The following is a 26,908-nucleotide window of genomic DNA, read 5'->3' as shown; positions in this document are numbered from 1 at the left end:
TGTTTCTCTCTGTATATCTATTGAACAAAGAATCGCAAGATTTTGTTGGCAGAATGATCGACAACGAACAAGAATCCATTGGTGAAATTGGGAGATACTCAAACAAAGGAAGGAAGCTGGTGGTTTAGCGTTTGGGATCTCCTCAGTTTTAACTTAGCCATGCTTGGTAAACAAGCATGGCGCATATTTCTTCAGCTGTCCACGTTGTGGGGTAAAGTCTTTAAGGGATAATATTTTCCAACTACACGGTTCGATGAGGTAGAAAAAGGTTCTCGCCCATCATGGGGCTAGCAGAGTCTTCTAAGTAGACGTGATGCTATTTTACCATATGTTTGCTGGTCGGTAGGAGATGGGAGTTCCATCAGAATTAGGGAAGATAGGTGGTTACCTATTGGCAGATTAACTGGACCTCCTCAACGAGAAGAGCTTACTTTAGTGGCTGATCTTATCGATCACACCACCAGCACATGGAAGTACTCTCTGCTCCACAGATTTTTCGACTCCCAGGTGGTTCACCAGATTGCATCTATTCCGGTACGACCCAGATTTGCCAAGGATAAACTTATTTGGACTGCTGCAACTCATGGTGACTATACAGTGAAATCAGCATATCACAATATCAAACATTCAACATATAATAGAATCAACAGCGCACCCTCAACCTCACATCAACACCCAACTTGGCTATGGCAAAAATTGTGGAAAATGCACACTGCTCCTAAGGTACGGCATTTTTTGTGGTTTCTATGCCAAAATAGTTTAGCGACGAGAGCGAATTTGCATTATAGACATATCATTGAAAATCCAACATGTCCTATTTGCGATCAAGACAACCCTGAAACCTTGGAACATTTGTTCCTGTTCTATCCATAGGTTTTGCGTATTTGGAGTCATCCCCAGATTAATCTCCCCATTCAAACTCGGCATATACAGCATATAGCAGACTAGATCATAGAGCATGCTTGCAAATAGAAACCCTTACCTGGTCCGGAAGTGATCGCCACTGTCCTTTAGCACATCTAGAAGGCTCAAAATGCTTTTATTTTTGGACGAAAGATTCCCGATCCGCATCATGTGGCTGAAGAAGCACTGCTTCAATCTCATGTGGCTACTACTGTTGCTCGTTCTTCCACCTGCAACGCCACTCTGTTTCAGAATAGCGGAGCTTTATGGCAACCCCCATATCCGGGGGTTTTAAAGGTCAATATTGATGGATCTTATCAACTGGGAAGCAGGGAAGGGACTATGGTTTGTGTGTGTCATGATTCGCAGGGACAACTTACCGATGGCTTCTTCGACAGCTTTGCTACGTTCTCACCTTTACAGGCAAAGATCCATGCTTGTTCGCTTGCTCTCCGGCATTTGCTCGATCAAGGCCTCTCTCATGCTGCACTGACTCTGGAATCGGATTGCCAGATCCTCATCGAGACACTGAAGGGTCAGCGCCCTCCGGCATGGATAGAACGAAGCCTCTTCTCCGAAACTGTCTTCCTGCTTTCGTTTTTTCCTAATCTTTCCCTTGCCTTCTGTCGTCGTGAGGCAAATGTCACTGCTGACTGGGCTGCGAAGGCCCATAGGGTAGATTCCACGCGAAGTAATTGGGCTGTCTTTCCCCCTTCCCATCTATTAGAACTTGTTTACGCTGATGCGATTGCTGCTAGTTGTAATCGGTTTGGTCCTTCTATATAAATCTTACTTTTCGACCAAAAAAAAAGTCTTATCAGTAATCAAGCGTAACTCGCGAGAAAGCTCTAGGAACCGTCCAGAGTGTATGAGTAAACACTCGTGTATCTCTCAGTTAATATCAATCATTGTTGGGCTATTATTTGGATTGGGACACGCTTTAGCCAATGCGCATTTCATGTAATTGCATATCTTCATCTTAATTATAATCGAGTATCTCATCAATGTCCCTCCAGAAGTCTAGGAACGCCCAATCCAACTATGTAAATCTTCCATGCCAAGTTTAATTTCCACATTTATTTTTTTGCCCTAATATTTGAGTCCATTATACTTTTGAACCAATCATGATAATGGCACATTTACTTTTTTCACCATTTTAGAGCCAATTCTATAAATAAAAGCACGAACTTTAGGTGTTGTTCCAAATCTGGCCCGAACTTTATTTGAGACAAAATAAAGTAAGTCTATTACAAATAGGCTCCACATCTCTATTTAACTACAAGATGCACACGTTTTTAATATATTGCTTTAAGGCAATGTAATCTTCTGCTTCCAACCCAACTTTTAACATTGCAAACAGCTTACCAATTGTTAATTGATCTAATGGCCTTAGCTATGTGTCTCGTCCCCTTGGAACTAAAGCTATTGAATTATTTTTCCCATGAAAATCATCTGTAAAGTTCTCCCCATTGAAGGGCACGCTTAAATTTAACACTTCCTCCAAACACTTAAATGCAGCATCATTTAACTGTGTTGGATATTATTATTGACCTGGAAATACCACGTCAGATGACTATAGAATGAGAGTTAACGGAGGGCTAGATTTGGGACACAAGTGAAAATTTGTGCTTTGTTTTTAGACAAAATAAAATTCATACTAGATTTGGACAACACCTAAAATTCGTACTTTTTTTTAGATAAAATAAAATTCGGGCCAAATTTGGGATAGTACCTAAAGTTCGTACTTTTTGTTGAGACAAAATAAAATTCGGGCCAGATTTTGAACAACACCTAAAATTCGTGGTTTTTTATTGAATCGGCCCCACCATTTTACATCCTTCCAGTTTCTTATTATCTAGGTTGTAAAAAATCACTATTGACATAACAATTATGATCTTGTCCTCTTCTGTAATACGCCAGTAGATATTGGTTCCTTTATATTATAATTTAGTGGATGAAAATTTGAAATTACAATTGTTGCGATTTTGCAAAAGGCGTGAAAGTGGAGCCATTTTCGAGTTTATTTCGGAGTACATAAATGGTCATGACCCTTATAGGTTATATTCAATCACTTTAAAGTACATCATCTTTATGCTATTCATACGCAAAACACGCTCGAAAGAAATTTTAGCTTCATATTTTCACTCGGTTCACCGCGAAAATTATCGAAGTTATACATGCATCAATCATCTAAAAACCCTACCCCTCGACATCAACATCCGTGCTATGCCTCCAGTGACCTCAAGTGGCCGTCCTCCCACTTGGACTGCACCTTCCAGCTGAGTACATGCAACTGCAAGGGGTTTGTTTTAGCAGAACGGAAGATTCAAGCAGAAAATAGAGGGATCAGATATTTTGCGACGCCCACATGCCAGAGGAACTTGCATAGAATTAGCTTTGAATGGCATTGGTTGTTTCCAATATCTTGGCTGGTCTAACTCCATTCAGTTGAGGTACAGATAAACTGGAGTAAGAGCTTTCACAGCAGATTAATCGCTCGATCAATAGCCTACCAAGGAAACGATGACAATGACAACACACTTCAACATGTGAGTTCTGTCCAGCTTGTCTTTCTGCTTAAAGAGTTTTTACATCAGTGATCTCAATTTTATGCTTGTCATCTCCTCCACGTAGGTCAGGAAAACATCAATCTCTACTTTTAACACAACGTTTCACGCTTCGTGCTGGTTCACTTCTTGATCGCTAAAACAGAACCTGAAAACCGTGTCACTGACTGAGCTGACTCAACTTGTTTAATGGATTGCATGTATTCCCATTAAGCACAGAAAGGGCTTCAGGAGCTTCTCCCGTTTATCTATCCCCTGGAGTGCATGTATAGGCATATGCGTGCACAAAGTTTAACAATTGCAAGCAAATTAGTCCAGCCCACACCAGACTTCTTCTCTATCTGATATGTACATTCTGAAACCCTCTCGTCCCATAACATGCTCTGAAAATGAATATCCCTTTTGTTAATCAGCCGCTCATTGAGAAGATCCTGTGAAAGAAGAACCTTTCCACCTACTCACCCTCATTAAGCTCTTCACATGATTCGGCTGCTCTGTTTCTCCTCCTCTCTCGAGTCGCCATTTTCTCGCCATACCTCTCGAGTATATCAGCCAAATCAATCATGCCCGCCTCTCTCAGTCTCTTGCTCGCTTCCTCAAACATGAGTATGCCATCCTCACTTGAATAGTAATGCAAGAACCTATTGTAATCAAATCGAGGCACCTCAAGTCCTCTATTCAGCGTCCGCTCGACGTACTTGGTTGCTTCCAATGACTTTCCCGCTTTCACTAATCCCCCCACGAAAATGGAGTCGAAATTTGCAAGCGTATCAGGTCCTTTCCTCCCCTGCTTCCCCAAATGCCCTTGCAATAACATGATATACGTGTGCATTATGGGCTCGCACCCTCTCCTTATCATCTCTCTGAAAACATCGGTCGCCTCACTCGCCCTTTTCAATTTCAATAGCCCCTTGATCAATCCATGGTACACGTGAATGTCCGGCCTCTCAATCCCTTCTACAATCTTATAAGCCTCTCCCACCCTGCCTCGTACCAACAGCGCGTAAACAAGTGATCCCACCGTCGAAGTATCTGTCTCGAACCCTCTCTTAAGCATTTCTTCAAACACCATATAAGCTTCAGTCACCCTGCCTCTCTCACACATCCAAGAGATCACAAGCCTGTAGGTGGAAACACCCAACCGATCCAGCATCCTCATCCTCATCATTCCAAAGATCTTCATCGCCTCATCATACCGGTTACTCTTGAAGAATCTCTCCATCATGGCCTCGAACGCCCAAACCTCCGGCTCGAGCCCTTCATCCACCATCAAGTTCCAAACTTTGGAGGCCTCGATCAGGTCATCCACGTCGCAAAACCCTCTGATCAACCACCCGTAAGTAACCCCATCAGGCCTAACCACGTCCTTTAACTGAAAGACCACATATTTAGCCTCCTCCACCAGCCTGTCCCTGCACAGACACTCCACCACCATGTTCAGAGTCTCCACACGATAACCCCAACCATTCTCATTCATCAAGTGGAAGAACCCCACGCACTTCTTCAGCTCCCTGACCTGAGCCAGCGTCTTCAGAGCGATCCTGAACGTCTTCTCGTTGGCCAGACGCCGCCGGGCCATGTCCTGGAGGACCTCCCAGAAGAGGGCGACGTTCCGGGACTTGCTGACGACGTCGGCCAGCTTGTTGAGGGTGAGGGAGGAGTGGGGGAAGTCGGGGAGGGTTAGGGTGAACTGGTAGAATCGGTGGACGGGGCGCCATGAGAGGGGGAAGTTGTTGCAGACGCGGAGGAAGAACTCCGGGGTGAGGCGGCAGGGGCAGGAGCGGAGGGCGGCGTGGAGGCGGGAATCGGAGGAGTCCTGCTGCTGGTAGAGGATGGTGGAGACGCGGAGGAGGTGGGAGGGATCGACGGCGGTGGCGGTGGCGGTGGCGGCGGAGGTGGTTGATGGGCGGAGGTGGAAGAGGACGGAGGCGAGAGGTTTGGGGAGTTTGGCGAGGGCGGCTTGCATTTGGTGAGGTGAGATGAGATCCTTGAGCGAGACTGCAAGCTCGTTTCATTTGATGCTTACTTTTTCTTTCAAAAATTGCAGGACCCTATTTTTAGTTTTTTTTTTTTTTTTTTTTACTCTAATCTCTACTCTAATCTTACTCTAATATTTAGGCTACGTTTCGTCGTCCGGATTTCTAATCGAAATAGAACTGGATATGATAGATTATGAAATCCTAGGATTTTTTTATATCCCGTCCATTATTTGGTGAATCGTACTATTAAAGTCGGATATGTTCACATTATATCATATATATATTTTTATATATAATAATGACATATTATTATAAATCATAAACAGAGATGGTGAATATATCTCGTAACACTACTCCTTAATTTTTATTTATTTATTTATTTATTTTTCCTCTTTTTTATATTATTTTCATTATTATTTCTTTTTTCCCCTTTCATCGTTCTTTGAAAAAAATTTAATCAAATAGTAAACTGTACTAACATACCTAAAATACAAAAACACCTAAAACATATAATAAATATAAATATTTAATATATAGATTGAGTGTTTATTATAATATAGAATTAAAGTTGAATATATAAATTAAAATAAGATTAATTAAAAATTATTTTTATTTATTTTTAATTTCTAAATTAATATTCAAATATTATTTATATTGAAATATAATTTCAATTTTATTAATTTAATAAGTTTGCTATTCAAGAAAAATAACTTTCCTATTATGGACATTAAATCCTATCCACCTTTATCCCACCTCCTCATGGAATAATTTTATCATGCCTATATCCTCTTATATCCGACTTTATCGTGTCCTAAGCGAGCACCAAATGTAAGATAAGATAAATCATATCCTATCCCGAATTTTATCCCGACTGCCAAGTGTTGTTACTCTCGGACTTTTGCCCTAATCATCCCCACTCCAATCCTCCATTCTGAGAATATGGGGATTTGAACCTCCCACCTCCCCTTCCAAGTTGGAAGGGTGGCCACTGGGCGTTATTTCCAGTTTGAGAGTTTGAAAAATGTTCAAAAGTTTTTTTTTTTATTTTTTAAGTATGTTAAAGAAGACTTATGACTACGGATTGGATGGTGATCAGTAGCAAAAGTGAAATTTTATAAATAAATGATTGTGTTGAAAATTGGCTAAGTTAAATCTTTTTAGAATATACTTAATAATTTATTTATGAATTTGCTTGACAACATAAAAAAGAATTAGTTTTCTTAAAAATTTCTCTTTTTGATAAAATTGATTTTTACGAAAGTAAAATCTAACAACAATATAAAGTAAAACTTTAAATTGCAATTAATGATGAGGGCAATTTTATCTTTTTCCGCAGAGATTAGGGGGACTTCATCATAAAAGGATTGAAAATATCGCCAGCATATTTTCCTTCAATTTCTGTCCGCTGATCGATTGGCCAAGTAGAAACTTTAGTCCATGGCTATCTCCTATGGCTCTACCGCAAGCCCTATGTCACGGCCACCATTATCGCCAATGCCTGAGCCGCTCCCGCTCCACCACCCTCGCCACTCTTGCTTGACAGTTCACACATTCCATGACGCATGCAGGATTCTTCTGACGACGCTCAGGAGGGTTATTAACGCTGATCACACCTTTGCTCCTTCCAATCTATAAACATATGATTCTAATGGGAGGAGAGGATATTTGAGAAACATATAGCCCTTTTTCACTTAGATATATAAGCAGGTCATACAAATCTCCGCAGATAAGTTTTCTTGCCATGGCCGTAATAGATGCAAATCCAGCCAAAAATATTTCGTCCATGCGATTCTCTTCTGATGTTAAGCATCAAGATCAAATAATTATTTCCTTTTTGGGGCATTCTCTTCCACCTCAAAAGGGCTCATGGACCAAAATGCATTGTGCAATGCTCTATGATGAGTTTAATCTTAACTAGTCACGGTGTTTTCTTTTTGCTGTCACATAGATGCAGAAAGGACTAGGGCTACTTCTGTTGACAGGAGCTTCTATGTCCTAGCACCAAGCTGGCAAGCTCAAGATGGAAGATCAGCAGATCGATTTATGGAAAGCAGATATGAAACAGAACGTAATTTGTGCAACATTTATTCATCACCAACTCATTACCTCGCAAGATTTGCATCACAGGCCCTCCGTGGTTCTCATACAGAAAGAAGAAAATATAAGAAGCAAATCAAAATTACCGGCTCTAAAGACTAAAATCCTAATTCATTCTGTCAAAAAGTCAAAAAAGTAGAATTGAATAATATACAATGGGAAAGGAAAGATCAATGGTTACACTACAGTTTATGCTCAACAGTGGGGAAGGCAGGGAAGATCAGAGCCTTCGAAATCAAGAGCCAAAATCAGCATACCTACATGAAGAAAGCACTTGAAATTAAGTCGGCAGCATCATTACATAAGACATCTGACTGAGGCACTAGGCCTGAGAGGCATAAAAAGAAACAGGAATAGCCATAAATGAATCCCGGAAGACAAATGACAAGAAGACCCAACCATAAATGAATCCCGGAAGACAAATGACAAGAAGACCCAACCCAGCAAATCCTAAGCCAATCTATGTATAGGATCCATACAACTATGCGACTAAAAAAGGATCCATGATGTATGAAGTGCAAAAGCCCTAACCATTACCTGTCAAGCATACTCTGTGCTGTAATTAAGATTAAATAGCATGCCTCTGCGATTTTCATTGCCCATCCGTATTTTAAACTTCCTAGCCAGTGCATCCACCTGGTCATCGCTCTCATAGTCCATCTCTCTCATACATCGTCTTCTGACCTTTTTAAGCATCTCCTTTGTGGGAACGAATCCAGCAATTACCTGGCATAGCATTTAAAACTCAAAACATCAATATTGGCATCAAAAGTAATAGATATTTCTCAAGAGCAGGCCAGCTCAAAGTTCGGTCAATAGACATTACCATCTCATCAATCACACAGAGAGCAGCTTTTGGATCTCGGTTTATCAGATGTGCATCCACAAGCAAAGCATATGACATAGCATTTGGTTTAAACCCCACGCTAACCAAATGCTCAAAAACCCTTGACGCTTCAAATGTCTGCCACAGAGAAATTTCCATTTACTTACATTTGTTATAGTGGCAAAGCATAACATACAGGCTTAACATACATCTGCTCTTAATCCCAAAAGAGTCCATGTTCACAAGTTAGTTGATGTGACTGCTGAATGCTGATAGCGATGTATCCAGTTGAATGACATCATCAAAAGGACTAATTTGACATCGCACTAAGGCCTACTATGCAAAACATGCAAGATAATGGTAAATGGCCTAGTTCAACTGAAAGGGAATCTGCATTCAACTTCAAACAGGCAAGTGAGATGAGGAAGTATCATGCACCTTCTTGAGCTTCCCGAATGCATGTAAAAGTGCGTTATAGGAATGGATATCTGGGGTCAAGCCAAAAGTTCCACCAATTGCCTCAAATGTCTGGTATGCACGATCAAGATCCCATATATTGGCACAACCTAAGATTACACAATTGAGAGCAGCAACAGATTTGTAAGGAGGATCTCCACGGCTCAAATTCTCCAGTTGAAAGTACACCTGCGTAATTTTTCTAAGTGAATCAGCAAAAAGGTGAATTATCTAGGCAAACACCATCACAATTATGCCATCAAAACTTTCAAACCAAACTGGGCCGAACCGTTCACCTAGTTAAACCAAGAAAACGTTTGCAGAGCAGTAATGTTTTATCATACGACCCAGTTCAGCCAAGAATCAGATTGAACTGAGTATGATCTGATTACACTGATAAGCTCTTTGCCTATTCAAACTGTGAGATTTTAGAAACTTAATCCAAGCCCATAAGGAGGATAAAAGTCAAAACTCAGACCTCAGTTGGGAGAGAGTTCCTAGCCACTAACCTACAAATCGCCTTCCGCAACAAATGAACCACGCATATTCTTCCCTCATTTTGTGGGTTTTGAAAACAAATCTCAAACAGTAGAAGATGAAATTCAAATTCTTGATGGATCATTCAATGTCAGCAAAGCTGAAAAACCAGGCAAGGAAAACAGTCTGTCATGTCTTCCATGGTACAGACTAATATATGAACTTATTGATAACGTCAACATTTAATGAACTAACAGTTCTACCCATTGAACTGCCAACTTCTCAGTGCCCATCATAAAAGTTCTTAGACCAGTCTAGTTTTCAAAAGATTGGAAGCAAGCCAGAAATCTAAAGTTCATCTAGAAACAGATGACAGCATAAAATGGACATTAAAATGACATCACAAGCAGCCAAGCTGTCGTGATATATTATAACAGATAAAATAGGTTGTGTTGCTGTGGAGGATCTGCATCAATGATGACCAAAGCAATATTCCAAGCTGCAATACTATTGAGAGATTGTCGATCATCATGAAAAAAAATGTTCAGGTAGTACTCACGGAGTCCAGAGTCTCAAAACCTTTCTTGGAACACGCAGCCACCAAAGGATTTAGAGAGGTAAATGGAGAGAAAAGATCTTCAGCTTGCTCCTGGAGATTTCCATAGGCAGTCTCAAACTCATGCAATGTACTAAAGGCCCTCTGTAAATTACCCAGTGAGGCAAGGGCATATATCTTTCCAAGGTATGATGGTGGACTAGGTGTATTCTTTTGCCGTAAAGACCGTCGTAAGATTGCCCACGAAGCATCTAGGAGGGTAGAACTAAATGTTCTACCAGCAGTTCCAAGTGCCGATATAATCAGCCCTTCATCCACGGAAAGATGAACAGGAGGCCTTGCCACCTCACCTCGAGCAATCCATTTCGCCATAAATTCCAATGCGTAAAATGCTAATTTGCTATTGTCATCTTGCATCGCAACTTCAGCAATGTAATTGCATACACTCCATGGTGGGCAAAGAGCTTTATTCTGATCCATTGCCTAAGAACATTGGTAAGAAGAAAGTCACAAATTGAAAGAGAAATCAAGATATGTACATTCTGCAAGTGCAGAACTTCAAGGATCAGGACCAAACAAATTAATGGCATACCTTGCACCTCTCAATTATCAACACCAATGTGTCCAACCTGCCTTTCTTAACACAGCTTTGCACACATTCATTAAATACTTCCATCGACAACATATAGCCAGACTTCAGATTTAGATCTACATATTTCAAGGCAGCATCTATTTGATGCGCCAAAAGGAGCAAGCGAATCACCAATCCATACGACTGTTCATCAGGCTGAGATTCTTTTCCTGTCTGCAGCATCCTGGTGAAGGTAAGAATTAGATTGTCCAATTAAAAGTCAACCATTTGCCATAAGAGAGTGCATCCATCTCACGCTTCTAAGAGTATGAATACTATGAGAAAACAACCAATTCATCTTCCATGGATGACACAGTCCACAGCATCATTCACAACTAGTCCCAAAAAACCCAAAGTAAACTGGATTCTCATAGTGAGTGCATTCATTGAGCAATAAATGCAAGTCCTATTGATCCACAATCCACATCAGTTCTTATCATATATGCCCACCACTTCATTTTAATACTGCAGGAACATGAGAACATCAGTAACTATTACGTTCACAATCTTGCTCACAACTTGTCATGATTTTCAAAAGCTAGGGCATCCCTTTTGCCTGGCAGATCAACAGACAGAGGTCCACTAAGCCTCAAATTTTGGGACCTGGGAGGCGATTCAATCCTAGGAGCTCTGAAAAACGCACTTCAACATTGAGTCTCCAAAGCAAGTAATCCAGGTCAGAAGGGCAACTAATGGAAGGGCACAGTGAAAAAATTCTAAATATTCTCACGTAGACCATCACAATCATTGCACTTAGGCTGAAAAACTGACCCTTGCATGATAAAGATCTTGACCTCACTTCACGTTCGGAAAAAAATTTACTTGGAAACAGAAAAGACCAGTCTTCAGAATCAAATCCTGCCCACTTTATAGTAATGTTCTTCTTGTCCTATATATCATATACATACATAAATAAAGACAATACCCTGATAAAAATCGTATCCATCAGTATATGCACATCCAGAATTTTATCATTTTGCGGTCATTTTATAGCCCAAATCAAAGGGATGAACAGTTCTAACCGTTCCAGCAACTGCTCAGCAGCCTCGGCCTCCCGAGCCTCGTACATTGCCTTCAGGACGAGGTTAAAAGAAGCCGTGTTGGGCTCGATCGTGTACTCCTCCATCTGAGCGACCAGGTCCAGCAGGTCCCCGGCGGACGCCCCGGTCATCAGGTTTGCTCTCAGGTAATGGTTGTAGATGTTGACGTCGGGGCGGTTGGGCTTCCCGTTCCTGTCCAGGCTCCGGATCCAGAACTCGAAGAGCTGCTTCATGTCGAACCACCGCTGCGACGTCATCCAGTCGGCGAAGACGTTCATCAGGGACTGCACGTCGAGCGTCCGCGAGAGGGCCTGCATGCGGGAGGCGGCCTGGTGGAGGAGCCCCTGGGGGACGAGCGACTGGGCCGCGGAGGCGGAGGCGGGGCCGGAGGCGGCGAAGGAGGGGATCGGGTTGCGCCAGTTGGAGGAGTAGAGGGGGCTCCCGGAAGCCGGATTCGGGGGAGCGGCGTCGAGGGCGCGGGGTCGGGGCCGGGGCCGGGCACCGGGTTCGGGTCGGGCGATTCGGCGAGCTGGGGCTGCTGGCAGAGGAAGGCGGAGGTGGTGATCGATTTGACGGCGGGGCGAGGGGCGGCGGCGGCGTTGAGGAGAGTGCGGGCACGGGTGAAGATCGACGCCTGAGACGCCATTGACGGAGAGCTCGGCGGGAGGAAGACGGCGATGGCGGTACGGCGTCTGGAAATGGTGGGTTTATTTAGGGTTCTTGAGAGTGGAGGTGAGAGAGTGAGTTTTTGGGGGCTAATCTCTGGTTGGATGGGATGGTGGCGGATCACGGCAGATGGCCAATCTGGTAATTTCAGTATCGGCCAATGCGGAGAACGATGCCTATCCTAGACGACTCGGGCTGCGAAATTCGATGGAAAATCAGAAATTCCGACTTCCGTTTCTCATTGATTTTGAAAAAAAAAATCCTCATTTTAATTATTTCTGTCTCTTACAAAAAAGACAACGAAAATTAGCTTCATCATCAATAAAAAATGTTAAGGAAAATTATTATTAATATTTGAAATATTTTAACATTCTTTTAAAAATTGTTGATTTTCCGTGAAAAATGAAACCATTCAAGTGTTGACAGCTTTTTCGTTTAAAGATTAAAGAAAAATACTCCATAGTTCAGATACTTACTAAACTATATGTATAATTTATGTTCATGGCACATGTGAAGATTTGAAGTTTGAAGAAATAATGACACAAATAGGTTTTAAATTTTGATCCAATGTGTAATAGATCCTTGAATATTTAATTTATTTAATGTAACCCTTGAATTTTAACTTAACATGCAATGTGGTTTTTAAACTTTTAATTTATTTAATATAATTCCTAAGCTTTTTGTAAATGTTCAATTGTTGAAATGTATGAAAATATTTAATGCAATCTTTCCATTAATTCAATATTAGGGACAACTTTAAACATTTTTATATAGTCCGAAAACTAAATTGAACATGTATTAAAAGTTTAGGAACTACATGGAAAAAAATTAAAAGTTTCAAGACTACACTAAATTAGTTCATAGACTATTTATGTCATTTTCTTTTTGGACATTGTTGTTGGTAATATAGCTCGTCACATTTGCTTAAAGTCCCCAAAATATTTGCAAAATAATAACGGATAATTACACAAATAGTATATAAACTTTAACTCAATGTGAAAAATGAGCTTTTAATTTTTAATTTGTCTAATGTAGTCTATAAACTTTTCGTAATTTAGTCCCTGGACGTAAATTAATGAAATGATTGGACATAAGCAAGTCCTTAAACGGCTCCACCCTGAATCGGGCATCCCAGAGTGTCCAGTTAACCCCAATAAGGGGTTTAATTGGGATTACGGGATAACGTCCCGGCTTCCCCGCCAACCCCTCTAAAGGGAGGGGAGCGCACCTTGAATCCCCGTGAAGCCCTTCTCCCAAGATACTGGTGGGTTAAGGGAAATGAAAAGGTCCGGGTAACCCCCCACGTGAGATTATAAACCACTGCAGGGAATATATCTTGTCTTGAAGCTTATTCTTTTCATCATAAATGATACATTTGTTCCGAAATGACCTGATCCAGAGAAATCCCAATGAATTGGGCTTGGGATAGCATATTATTTGCTCAAGTAATAGGAGACAACCCCATCTACTACTAAAATAGGAAAGCTCAATCATGCAGAGTTTTTAATGGGCATGATCCAGAGAAAAGCTGAACTTTTTACGAAAGAAATGAACAAGTCATGGTCAACTAAAGCGCGTCGAGGAAGATGCAGGATGGCGCCATGCTTTTTAGCACGGTGGATGATGATTTTTGTTATTTTCCTTTGTTTCCTCGACGGTTGGACCGTAACTCGATCGCGACTACCAGCGTGAAGCGAGCTGAGATTTTCCGGCGCAGCTCTGCAGTTTCCGCTCGCCCTGTGAAGCCGGAGCTTCCGCCGTCGACTCATCTTCCCGGCCATGTCTTCTTCCGAATCGGGAATGCAAGGCTTCGACGTCCTCCCCGACCAAGATCACGTCGTCAACGTCATCCCCGACCTTTCGGACCATGAGGGACACCCGAGGTTCGAGACCAGGCACGACGATCGCCCCGAGGAGCCCTCCGAGCGTTCCATCGAAATCGACTTGCCGTCGGACTGGGGCTCGAGCTCCGAGAGTTTGGACTCGGTCTCGTCGGATTCGCTGCCGCCGGTGTTCCCGTTGCCCTCGCAGGCGCCATCGCCGCCGCCGCCGCAGCGCCCTCCGCCCGGTCAACGCTCTGGCTTTCGCTCCATCCTCTTCTTCTTGGTCCCCACCGTCTGCTTGGTACCTAAGCCTTCGAGGCCTTTTCACGAACAATTCATGATATGGGCACCACGTAGTTCCTCTCTGATGAATTCCGTGATTCCGTGATTCCATGTGCTTGTTTCAAGCTCTGTCATTTCACTTGCTGCTTTCCTTAGAATTACTGTTTGAATCTGGTCCTTCTTACTTCTTCGATCATGTCGACGATTCTCTGTTTGTTGCTTAAAGCTAGGTGAGAGGGTTTTGTAACTGGTGTTCGGTGGAAACCCTTTTGAATTTCTCGCTGCTTTCACTGACGGTGTCGCGGCTCTTTTATTAAATTAAATTGCAAGAGACGGTGACAGAATGTTGCACTGTTGACCGAACATTCCACCACTAAAATGACGCTTAAGATGCTGATCATCTGAGGAATTTGAGACTTACCTCGCCATGTTGTCTGGATTTATGAATGTCTAAGCTTCTTGTTGAGTTCCAGGTGGATCAGGGTTTACTGGATTTGCCCTGTGGTGTTAAATCTATTGCACTTCATTTATGACTTCATCGGCGGCAAATCTATTGTTGATTGACATCTTGATCTGGGTTTAGTTTCCATCTAATTATGCCGTGCACACTCTCGACCTAATGTACCCAGCTCATTTCATCTAAGTTCCAGAATAAGAGAAGATGAAGAGATTAAAAGTAAGAAAAGGGAAAGAATAGAAAGTACTTAAAGGTGTTTCCTATTGCACAGTTGTAATGTGGTAAAATATCGTTACTCTCAAGATATGCTCTCAAGTATGTGAAGGTTTTGGGAATTTCTTGAGGTATTCTGATGACAGTACACACTATATTTCTCACGTTCAAGGCATTCAAATGCAAAGTTTACACATCTATATTTAAGCTTTTGGTGATTGTTTCTGTTGTTTTCTGCATCAATTCGATGGATGAGTTGAGGAATACACTAGAATAATAAATGAGAAGGAATCTTCGAGGAACTAAGTTTATAACTGAGCTAATCTTTCCCAAGTAGTGTTGTGCAGCAGCCTCTTATTGACTCATGCTGTGGAGAAGTAGTTCTTCGGTCCATGGTGTCTGCTTGTATCATAACATGTTCAAACGAAGCTTTATTTTGCATCCTAAAGAAAACCAAGTTAAAAAAAGTTGGAAAGCAAAGCCTTTGTCATTCCATGGGGAAGTGGAAGCAGTACTTTCAATCTCTTTTAATATCGGTTAATTGTCACTATTGCTGCATGTCACACTGATATGTTGAAAAATGATAAAGCTTTGTCCAGCTAGAATATGTGCTTTAATTGGTGGTCTTGAGAGTCTAACAGTGTATCATGACTTAATTACAGATCCTTATTCTTTCAATTTCATCCACCAAAAGCAGCTTAAGTATTCTTCACCAAGTCCCAGAAGGCCATGTTGGGGTATATTGGAGAGGTGGTGCACTACTTAAAACGATTACGAATCCAGGTACAGCTTTGCACCAGTTTTGGTTAATGGTTTTGCATTTATGCTTGCTGGCATAGGGATTCATTATATTCTTGCGGTGCTTATCTTTATTTTTCAGGCTTTCATCTAAAGATGCCCCTTGTAACTCAGCATGAGGCTGTTCAAGTGACTCTCCAGACAGATCAGGTTGTCCTTCCAGTTTGCTTGCGTATGGCCGTTTGCTTATTTAGCTATGTATTCCATTGTGGACTTAATTTTTATTTCGGCTTGCATTTCCTTTTTTGGTCCCCTTATGCAGGTGAAGGATATTCCATGTGGTACTAATGGAGGTGTTATGATAAATTTTGAGAAAATAGAGGCAAGGCTTTTGAGTCGTACTATTTAACTTAATGTGTGCGCTGTGATGTCTTTTCTAACTCGTGCATTGCCTATTACAGGTTGTTAATCGCCTCCACAAGGATTATGTGTATGAGACACTGCTCAATTATGGAGTGCAATATGACTGCATATGGATTTATGACAAGATCCACCATGAAATCAATAAGTTTTGCAGTTCTCATTCCCTGCAGCAAGTGTACATTGATGCGTTTGATCAGGTAAGCGAGGATACAATAGAGGCATCCTGCATTTAGACAGAGAGTGGAGAGAGCACTTACTTTGACCAAGGGACATGTCGTCTGCTCACTGGCTCTTTCCTTATAGTGTTTTCACCTGGGCCTTTGACTGGGTAACCTTGATACTCTCGAGGCCTCCTGCAGTTAGACTGAGCATGGACAGTGAATTTACAATTACCAGGGGACATGTCATCTGCACACTACCTCTTTTCTTGTAGCGGTTTCACTAGGGCCTATACTATATATCTTTGTTTTTTCCTGCAGCCATCCTATATGAAGAGGATGTTTCTCATCTTTATCATATAATTTTCATTGTTTACTAAATGCCATCTATGTGCTGGCTTAAATTAATATGGATTAATTGACCAAACTGTCGAGTTAAACCTTTGCAGATTGATGAAAAGCTGAAAGGTGCTCTTCAACGTGATTGCATAAGATATGCTCCAGGCATTGAAATAATTAGTGTTCATGCAACTAAGCCTACTATTCCGGATAGCATAAGGCGCAATTTTGAGCAGCTGGAAGAGGAGCGCATAAAGGTACACTGATTCTAAAAAAACAAAGTTCTTTATTGCTAAGTTGTAATTGAAAACAAAATAATGATTATAGCGCCTAGGAAGTCTACGTTGGTTGAATGAGTAGATATCCATGACCAAGGCGCTTTATACAGGTCTTAATTGCTATTGAGAAACAAAAGATTGCTGAGAAAGAAGCGGACACAATGAAGAAGATGGCTGTAAGTGGGGCTGAAAAGATGGCCAGTGTTAGCGAGAAAGACAGTGCCAGAAAGCAGCAGGAAATAGTGGACCAAATGATTACCTGGCTCGTGAGAAGAGTCTGGCAGATGCTGAAAGAGAACCAAATATGTACCCGACTCATGGGAAGAGTCTGGCAGATGCTGAGAAGAGGAAGAATCTAGCAGATGCTGATTTCTATCTGTGAGAACATCCTTTTCCCTCTAGCACTGTTGATTATTGACCAAATGTAATTGACTGCTGTGATATGCTTCGGATGAAGAGTGTATCGAAGGAAGCCGAAGCAAACAAGTTGTAGTTCACGCCTCAGTTGAAGCTCTGCCTGCACGTTCCAAATATGGTTTCAGACCAAATTTCAGCAACTAAGGCCCTGTTTGTTTGTATTCTTTATTTCTGTTTATGAACACAGAAACCAAATTTCAGCAACTAAGGCTCTATTTGTTTGTATTCTTTATTTTTGTTTATGAACACAATTCCTGTTTTTTTGTTCCAAAGAACAAAAGGAGAACAAAAAAAGAACAGACTATTTGTTTGTATTCTTTATTTCTGTTTATGAACACAATTCCTGTTTTTGTTCCGGGAGAACAAAAAAGAAAGAAATGTATTTGTTTGTGGTTTTGTTCCAAATCTTTTTCTTTTCTCGGGAATAAATTTAGAACACTTTTTGAGAAACAATTTTCTCTCTCCTATTTTTTTTCTTCTCTTTCTTTTCTTTTTCTTTTCTTCTTCTTTTTTTATTTTGGTCGTGCCTCGGCCATGATTGGCGACCCGGTATCGAGGGCCGACGACCTTGCCGGGAGCGTCACCGGCCCTCGGCGAGGCCAAGCATCACTAGCCATTGGCGAGGCTCGGCCTCATCGAGGGCCGACAAGCCTCGGCATGTGGTTGGGCGAGGTCGCCGCCCTCGTCACCGGTCGCCAGGCCATGGCCGAGGCTAGCGACCGACCAAAAGGAAAGAAAAAGAAAAAATAAAAAGAAATATTAAAAAATTAAAAGAAACAAAAATATATATACAAAGTTTACCAAACGTGTTTTACATTCTTTTTATATTCAAGGAATAAGTTTATTAAAATCATTTTTCTGTTAAAAAATTATTCTCCAAAACAAAAATAGATTTTTCTATTTCTGTTCCGGAGAACAATTTTTGACCAGAAACGTTATCAAACGCACCTAAGAATCTTTTTATTACATGTTTAAAGTTGCAAGATGATAGTGTGAAAATGGATGAAAATGTTGAACTGAAGCGGACAATGGCATGTCACCTTCACTAGAAGGTGGAGTTTTCAGTCCTTCAGGAATAGAACTTACACCAGCATAGGCAATAGCTACAGATAATCAATGGCAAAGTTTGACTACTAGCAGCGAAGTTCGGCTATTAGCGGCGAGGTCCCGCGCATGGCATTCCCCTAGCAGCGATAGAGCCCGACAGCCCGCGCTAGTGATAATTTTGTGATTATCAAAACATGGAACGGAAATCTCGATATTAGTTGTAATTAGCCAATTTGAATTTACATTTTCTCAGGATTTGTATTTCCACGTGAACCCAAGTCTACACTTTGATTCTTCTCCCAATATGAATATAGTGAAAGTTGAAATTTTATTTTCCTAATGAATCCAATACCACATCGAACCAAACGTGAGATAAATTTAGAATGAATTAGAGATTATGCTTGAGCGTTGGGTTTCAAATTGCCAGATGGGCTTTGAGGTCCACATTTACAAAAACTATATGTAGAGTTGGGCGACGGGCTTTGAGGTTTTAGTTAGCTGCTGCCGGGAAACCCCAATCCAGCAAATTATGTCATTGAGACTCAATTTGATTCTAACAAAAACTTAGATTATATAGGTAATTATACCATGCATTTTAGTTGACACACATTTATTCAAGATAAACAAAAGACTTAATTAGGATATCCGTGGGTTTTCAAATTTTGTACTATGAAGTAAAGACGAGATTGGAACTCTATCCGAAAGCCTGACTCATGTCGGGCCGTGCTGATCTACTCCTTTGTTAATATCGAAATAATCACCAAAATTAAGCAGATATGGATTTTGTCGTCCGACCTTATCTTGGAACTATGGAGAATTGGGCTGGGCGTTACTTAAGATTTTGGACCTGTCAAATGGTGCGGATTACAACGTATATCCAAGCGAAGGCCTAAGTCTTTTTTTACGGGCCTCCCATCTTTTCACGTATATCTTTTAATTTTAATTTTCTATTGGCGGGCCTATCGATGTTTAGTTGGACAAAGCATTCTATGGAAGGAAGAAAATGACACGTCCAAGCTCGGATATGTCTTTAGGAGATGTGTGATGCAGAGATCTCTTGAAAGATCTTTTGATGTGAAGAAGACGTAGCCCCAAGCGATGGAAACCGGTATTCGCAGCTATAAAAATGGTGATACTCATGCATTTTCTTTTTTCATAAGCAAAAGCGTTGGAGAAACAATTGAAACTAGCAAGCCTCTTAGGCGTATCATCAATGTTGTCTCACATTGCTACGACATGTTAGTTCGAGCCATCATTATTCTAAATCACCCGCGCTTCCTGAATGTTCAATCTACAGTCTCATCCAAGATATTCTTAACAAATTTACTCTCGTTAATTTTCATTAAATTTTACCATCAAATTGCTGAATTGGAGAACACGTGAAGATTAACAAGTATATCAATTTGGGGTGTTACCATCCATTTGTCATAATTGTACTAGTTTGTGATTTTTCTTGGCATAAATTCAATTCAATAAAAAATTAATTGAGAGTAAATTTATCATAAATATATTAGTTTGGGATTTAAATAATTAATTTGGAATAAATTTATCATATGCGTATCGGTTTAAGTTTTTCGTAATACTAATCCTATTTTTTAAACTTTCATTTGATGTTTAATACGATCTATAAACCTTTTTATATTGGATTAATATCATAAAAAAAAACTCAAATTGGTATACTTGTGATAAATTTATCATTTATTCGTTTTCGTTAAATTTTATCATCAAATTGATGAGTTTGATGAGATGATACGTAGTAATTCAAAGGTGTACGATTTTGGGTTTTATCCTTTGTTCGTCATATATATAGATTTTTGTGGTATTAATCGAATTTAATGGAAACTAATTGAAAATAATTTTACTATAACCGTATCGTTGGGGGTCGAAATTAGTTTGGAATAAATTTGTCATAAATTTACCAATTTGGAGATTTTCGTAATATTAATTTACTTTTATTTAATTAGTCTTGGTCGGACATCTTTATTTAATTTAGTCTATGAACCTTTTGAATTCATTCAATGTCATCTTGTGTCGATATAAATCGACTAATGGCAAGTGACGTTCAGCTTTCCAGCTGTCGTTTGAGGTGTCCCCATCGAAAGGCCCAAATGCTTCCACGTTCTCCACTGAAAGGGCCCACAAGACCATGTGCATCATATAGTCTTTTCTTCTCCTCCTCCTTCCGGTCACCCGCCGCCGCCCTTATCAGGCGGATGAGCTCCACCTTCCCCATAGTGCGGCTGTCTTCTGCCATGCCATCGGCCATGCTAGGAACCACTGTCTTCCGTCATTGCCGTCACAATCATGGCGATTGGCTGAGCATCGCCACCGCCTCTCATCACCCCCGACATGAAACCACCACATCAATTTGCGCGCCACTCGAATACCAACACCACTACCGGACTAGTGCCGATCGACAAAGAAGAAAGGGAAAATCATAAAAAAGAAAAATGGAAGAAAACACTCAACAAAATGATAAAAGACAAAAATGGCTTTGATCACTTCTAAAGTTAGACCGTTCTTTGAAATTGGTATAACCACTTTGGCTCTTATTTAAAACAAAATCGACGTTAGACTCTTATTTATGAAAATGAGGGCGCATCATATGCCCTTATTTGAGAAAATTATGGCATTTCAAGCAATTATTTTGGAATTTTCCCTTCTTATTAGAGTATATATGTAATTTAATCTTTATGGCACGTGTGAGGATTTTAAGTTTTAACAAGAGATAATGACATATAAAATTCATGAATTTTAGTTCAATGTACAATGCAATCTCTAAACTTTAACTCAATATGTAATGTAAATCTTGAACTTTTAATTGTTTAATATGGCCCATAAAATTTTAGTACATATTCATGATAATCCCTAAATTGTATAAATATATTCAATGCAAAACTTCTATTAATTAAAGTCCATAGATAATATTAAACATTTTCATATAGTCCATTGACTAAATTGAATATGTATTAGAAGTTTAGAGATTATTCTAAACAAATTAAAAGTACATGAATCAAATTATACATTGAGCTAAAATTCAAGAACTATACTTAACAAATTAAAATTTTAAATACCACATTGTAAATTGGGTTAAAATTTGTGCAATATTTGTGTCATTTTCCCTTTTAACAAATTTCATGACATTGTCATTGGTAATTTGGTACGAGTATGACATTGGTTGTCACATTTCTCTAAAGTCCCCAAAATATGTGCAAAATTATAAGGGACACTACACAAATAGTTTATGAACTTTAACTTTTACAATGTGATGCATAAATTTTTAGCTTGTCTAGTGTGGTATCTAAACTTTAAGCTCAATGTGCAACATTGTATCTAGACTTTTAATTTGTTCAATGTGATCTATAAACTTTTGGTATTTGTTCAATTTAGCCACTAGAAATATATGAAAATGTTCAATGGTCATTAAACTTATATTAATGGAATAACAATATTGAATATTTGAACAAGTACAAAAAAAAAAATTAATAACTATATCAAACAAATTAAAAGTTCAAGATCGACATTGCATATCAAACTAAATTCAAGAATCACGTTAAATAAATTAAAAAATTTGAATCATTTGTGTCATATTTTCCAAAGAATAACGAAGGTGAAATTGAGAAATAGATGTGTAGTCACAAGTGGCATTGAATAGAACTAGACTTCAATCCTTAAATATATACTTCCGTGGAATTTCACCGACGCTAGTGACCCAGCTACAGACAATCAATGGTGAAAGTTTGGGGAAGTTTGACGATTAGCAGTGAAGTCCCGCGCGTGGCATTCCCCGAGTAGCGATGGAGTCCGATAGCCAGCGCCAATGATGATTTTGTGATTATCAAAACATGGAACGGAAATCTCAATTTTAGTTATAACTAGCCAATTCGATTCCATACTTTCAGAGGAATTGTACTTCCAGGCCAATCCAAATCTATGCTTTGATTTTTCTCCCAATATGAAAATAGTGGAAGTTGAAATTCTATTTTCTTGACAAATCCGAAATCGCATCGAACCAAACGCGAGATGAATTTAGAATGAATTGGAGATTATACTCGAGCGTTGGGTTTCGAATTGTATCTTGGGGTCCACATTTACAAAAACTATATGTAGTCTTGGTGGGCTTTGAGATTTTAGTTAACTGCTGCCGAGAAAGCCCAATCCAGCAAATTATGTTATGAAGACTCAATTTAGTTCTAACAAAAACTTAGATTATATGGGTAATTATACCATGCATTTTAGTTGACATACATTCATTCAAGATAATCAAAATATATGGATTAATCAGGATACCATTTTCGTACTCCGAAGTAAAGATGAGATGAGATGGGAACTCCATCCAAAAGCCTGAATCATGTCGGGCCGTGCTGATCAACTCCTTCGTTAATATCGAAATAATCACCAAAATTAAGCAGGTATGGATTTCGTCGTCCGACTTTATCTTGGAACTATCGATGGTTGGGCCGGGCTTTACTCAAGATTTTGGACCTGTCAAATGGTGCGGATTACAATGTATATCCAAGTCCATGTGCGAAGGCCTAAGTTTTTTTCACGGCCCTCCCACGTATGTCTTTTAATTTCATTTTTCTATTGGCGGGACCACCGATGTTTAGTTGGACAAAGCATTCTAGGAAAGGAAGAAAACGACACGTCCAAGCTCGGATGTGACTTAGGAGATATGAGATGGAGAGATCTCTTGAGAGATCTTTTGATGTGAAGAAGACGTAGCCCAAGCAACCGAAACCGGTATTCGCAGCTATAAAAACGGCAATACTCAATGCATTTTTTTTTTCCCTTAAGCAAAAGTGTCGGGAGTCTGCTGTCTCACATTATTACGAAATGTTCAGTTTGAGCCAAAAACTGTTTCGAATCACTCACGCCTCCTAAACGTTCAGGGATGGCGAATTCATCGCTACGGTCTAATCCAATATATTAATATTCAAGAAATTTCCGCTCTCTTCATGCCATCGCGATCACGACACGAATCAAACTTGCGACGTGGTTGTGGAAGACGGGTCGCCCCTTTCGATCGCAAGGCCTCTCTATGTGGTGGTCATTTATCTACGCTCGAGCGTTGAAATTTTCTGGTCGTCGATTTACTTTGGTGTCGGTACATGCGGTGCGTTGAACATGGACCGACAGATGGAGATGGGGATGTTGTTTTATAATGCCACGTCGTACCATGTTTCTACAACTTTCGGCGTTGTCGGTGGTGGTGGGAAGAATTGCATGTGCACGTTTAGAGAAAAACCTATTTTAGCATTGGCGATGCAAGTTCGCAGCGTTTTAGATGCGGGGGAGTTTCGTCTCTCTTCATCCCTAGTTCTCAGAGCTAATAGGACAAAAAGCTCTAAATTAATATATTTATGATAAATTTACTTTAAAAAATAAAAATTAACCTATGAGAAATAAGACATCATTAATTTTTATTAAATTTTACCTTTAAATTATCGAGTTGGAAGACATATGTAGTTGACGGAATATACCAACTTCCTCTTTTGTCATGGATTTGTACTAATTTATGATTTTTTATAGGATTAATTCAGTTTAAATAGACTAATAAAGAATAAATTTTTATTATAAATTTATTACAACTTTTGAGGTTTAAAAATTTAATTTAGAATAAATTTATTATATGTATATCAGTTTAGGATTTTCCTAGTTTTTAAACTTCCATTTGATGTTCAATACAATCTCTAAACCCTTTTTATATTGGGTTAATGTTATGAAAATCCCAAATTGATATATCCGTGACGAATTTACTCTTTATTCGTTTCCGTCAAATTTTGTTATTAAATTGTTGATTTGAATACATGATAATTTTGTTTAGGTTTTAAATTAGGTTTTTAATTTGAAAAATGACTGGCGACGAATTTACTTTTATTCGTTTCCGTCAAATTTTCTTATTAAATTGTTGATTTGAATGACACGTGAGAATTAAAAGATGTACCGGTTTGAGGTTTTATCCTTTGTTTGTCACGGATATAGGTTTTTCGTGATATTAGTCAAATAAATTTGTTATAAATGTATTAACTGTGTGTTAAAAAATTAATTCGGGGTAAATTTATCATAAATTTAATAGTTTGGAGTTTTTCATAATACTAATTCATTTTTATTTAATTTTTTTTTGGTTAGACATCTTTATTTAATTTTAGTTCATGAACCTTTTGGATTTGATCCAATGACATCCTGTCGATATTAGATCGACTAATGGCAAGCGACGTTCAGCTTTCAAGCTGTCGTTTGAGGTGTCCCCATCGGAAGGCCCAAATGCTTCCACGTTCTCCACTGAAAGGGCCCACAAGACCATGTGTGCGTCATAATCTTTCCTTTCTCCTCCTCCATCCGGCCACCCACCGCCGTCCTTATCAGGCGCACGAGCTCCACCTTCCCCACGGTGCATCCGTCTTCTGCCACGCCATCGGCCGTGCTAGGAACCACCGTCTTCCGTCACTGCCGTCACCGTCATGGCGACTCGCCGAGCACCGCCACGGCCTCTCGTCGCCCCCGACAGGAAACCACCGCGTCAACTTGCGCGCCACTCGAATACCGGCACCGCCGCCGGACTAGTGCCGACCGACCACCACTTCACCAGGAAGGAAGCAACATGGAGACGGATCTATCAAAACGAAGCTCGCGCGGTCTTGAATTGGGCTCACGCGACCCCGAACCGACTTCACCGTGACCAGATCAGTGCCGGCCCAGCACCACCGGACCAGTTGCTATCCACCACCGCCTCAACTACAAACGGAGCCACCGGGCTAGTGCAGACAAACCGAGACCTCGCCATGAGCTAGTCGAGATGGGAATGACAAACCTATCAAAACAAAGGTCACGCGACCTCCGTCGCCATTCGACCTAAAAGAGATGTCCAGAGATAACGGCAGAGAGAGGAGCAAAGACGGTGGTGGCAACGGCAAAGGGTCTCGGCAGCAACGGTGGAGTTCTCAGGGACGACGACAGTGGTGGGGTTAATCGGCGAAAGAGGAAGAAATGGAAAGAAAGAATAAAAGAAAAAATAGATTCAGAAGAAAAAAAAGAGGAAAGATATTAGTTAGGTGTCATTGTATGTTGACTGAAGAAGATAGACTATCCATTAAACAAAAGGGTTACGGTGAGCCTAACTTTGAAAACTTTGGGGACTTAAAATTTAATATAAAGAAAAGTTCAGAAAAGACGGCCTGCGATATCTACCTCGAATCAGAGCAAAAAACCTTTTTCTTTTGCAAATTGTCAATACCTTGTCCAGGAAACATTCCCAATAAAAGATGGACACGTGGAGAACGACCTTTTGGGCATTGGAAACCCACGAAAGTGACGAAGAAAGAAAGGGAAAAAGGAGAGGATAAAAGATGAAGAAGATGCGGGACGAAGCATACTTCTTTCTAAAGCTCCGATAGATGCCCCTTCCGGAAAAAGCCAGTTTCTCATATAATTCCTGGTTGTTTGCTTCGCCTTCAGGTCCTCCATTATCTTCTTCTTATTTTGGAAAATACTAAATTATCACTATTTGTGGAGTAATGATCTCCTAGGAAAAGAATATTTACTGTTCTTAATTGATCCGCAAATAACTCAATCGTATAATTTTATGAGACCATAATATTTTAAAAATTTAACTGTTAGATGAATACGTTATTTATTATTTAAATATTCTAATGCTCTTCACCACGCTTAATTTGGTCTTTTTTTCTACTACTAAGAGTGGAAATATTAAATTGGGGAAACAAATGAGATCTTGCAAGATTTAAATTTCATGTGAAATTGCCGAGATCACAACCAATTATTCTAAAAGTTTAAATTGTTAAATAAATGCGTGATTTATTATTTAAGTATCTTAACACTCGTCTTCACACTTAATTTGGTATTTTTTTTCTACTTAATACTAAGCGTGAAAATATTAAATTGGGGAGGCAAATGGTGCTTGGTGGTTTGAATATAAAATTCTCCTTCACGCTTAATCTAACATTTGTACCTAGTACTAAACGTGGACAATTTTAATTGAGGAGGCAAATGGTGTTTGGAAAGATTTGAACTCAAGATTTTCTACTGTGATACCATGTGAGATTTTGTGAGACTGCAGCCTAATTATTCTAAAAAATTTAAGCTGTTAGATGAAGGCTAACACTTCCCCTCGTGCTGAGGTCTTTTTTATTATCTTAGATGATGGCTCTTTTGCTCTGATAGCATGTAAGATTTTATGATACTGCAACCTAATTGTCCTAAGGATTTAAACTGTTAAATGAAAGCTAAGTATCAAAATATTATATTGGAAAAGCAAATGGGGTCTGGTAAGATTTGAACTCAGAATTTCTAACTCTGATATCATGTAAAAAATTCTTCTTAACAATCAGAAAGCTTACCTAGCCCAAAAAAATTCTCACAAAGCCTAGTTTAGATACATGATTGCGTGCGTAGCCGATTTAACAGACTAACTCCAATAGCAAAAAGACGCGTGCACTGCCTAGGAAAAGGTAAGAATATTGAATATGTCAGGAAAAGAAGATTAGATTATCGTAACATTGATTTTTCCTTTTTTAG

The 26,908-nt window shown here is 39.9% G+C and overlaps 3 protein-coding genes across 3 annotated transcripts; 1 reads left to right on the top strand and 2 right to left on the bottom strand.

The window, feature by feature from the left end:
• Positions 1-3,020: 3,020 nt before the first annotated feature.
• On the bottom strand, positions 3,021-5,463 carry LOC104433391 (putative pentatricopeptide repeat-containing protein At1g26500). Its single transcript, XM_010046117.3, has one exon. The coding sequence runs from the start codon at positions 5,434-5,436 to the stop codon at positions 3,925-3,927; it is 1,512 nt and encodes a 503-aa protein (XP_010044419.1). The 5' UTR covers positions 5,437-5,463; the 3' UTR covers positions 3,021-3,924.
• Positions 5,464-7,506: 2,043 nt separating this feature from the next.
• LOC104433390 (pentatricopeptide repeat-containing protein At1g26460, mitochondrial) lies at positions 7,507-12,306 on the bottom strand. The gene is given in 8 exon segments (XM_010046116.3): positions 7,507-7,803; positions 8,084-8,272; positions 8,373-8,510; positions 8,811-9,017; positions 9,865-10,344; positions 10,454-10,676; positions 11,515-11,995; positions 11,998-12,306. Coding segments are annotated over 7 exon segments (1,896 nt in total). The 5' UTR covers positions 12,179-12,306; the 3' UTR covers positions 7,507-7,803; positions 8,084-8,086.
• Positions 12,307-13,727: 1,421 nt separating this feature from the next.
• On the top strand, positions 13,728-17,640 carry LOC104433385 (erlin). The gene is made up of 7 exons (XM_010046111.3): positions 13,728-14,322; positions 15,636-15,756; positions 15,854-15,921; positions 16,034-16,093; positions 16,173-16,331; positions 16,742-16,888; positions 17,020-17,640. Exons 1-7 carry the CDS (start codon positions 13,978-13,980, stop codon positions 17,266-17,268), a joined length of 1,149 nt encoding a protein of 382 aa, XP_010044413.1. The 5' UTR covers positions 13,728-13,977; the 3' UTR covers positions 17,269-17,640.
• Positions 17,641-26,908: the final 9,268 nt, after the last annotated feature.

Source organism: Eucalyptus grandis, chromosome 2 (assembly GCF_016545825.1).
Source record: "Eucalyptus grandis isolate ANBG69807.140 chromosome 2, ASM1654582v1, whole genome shotgun sequence".
Taxonomy (NCBI): domain Eukaryota; kingdom Viridiplantae; phylum Streptophyta; class Magnoliopsida; order Myrtales; family Myrtaceae; genus Eucalyptus; species Eucalyptus grandis.
The sequence above is the reverse complement of the archived record's forward strand: the minus strand, read 5'-3'. Positions and strand labels throughout refer to the sequence as shown.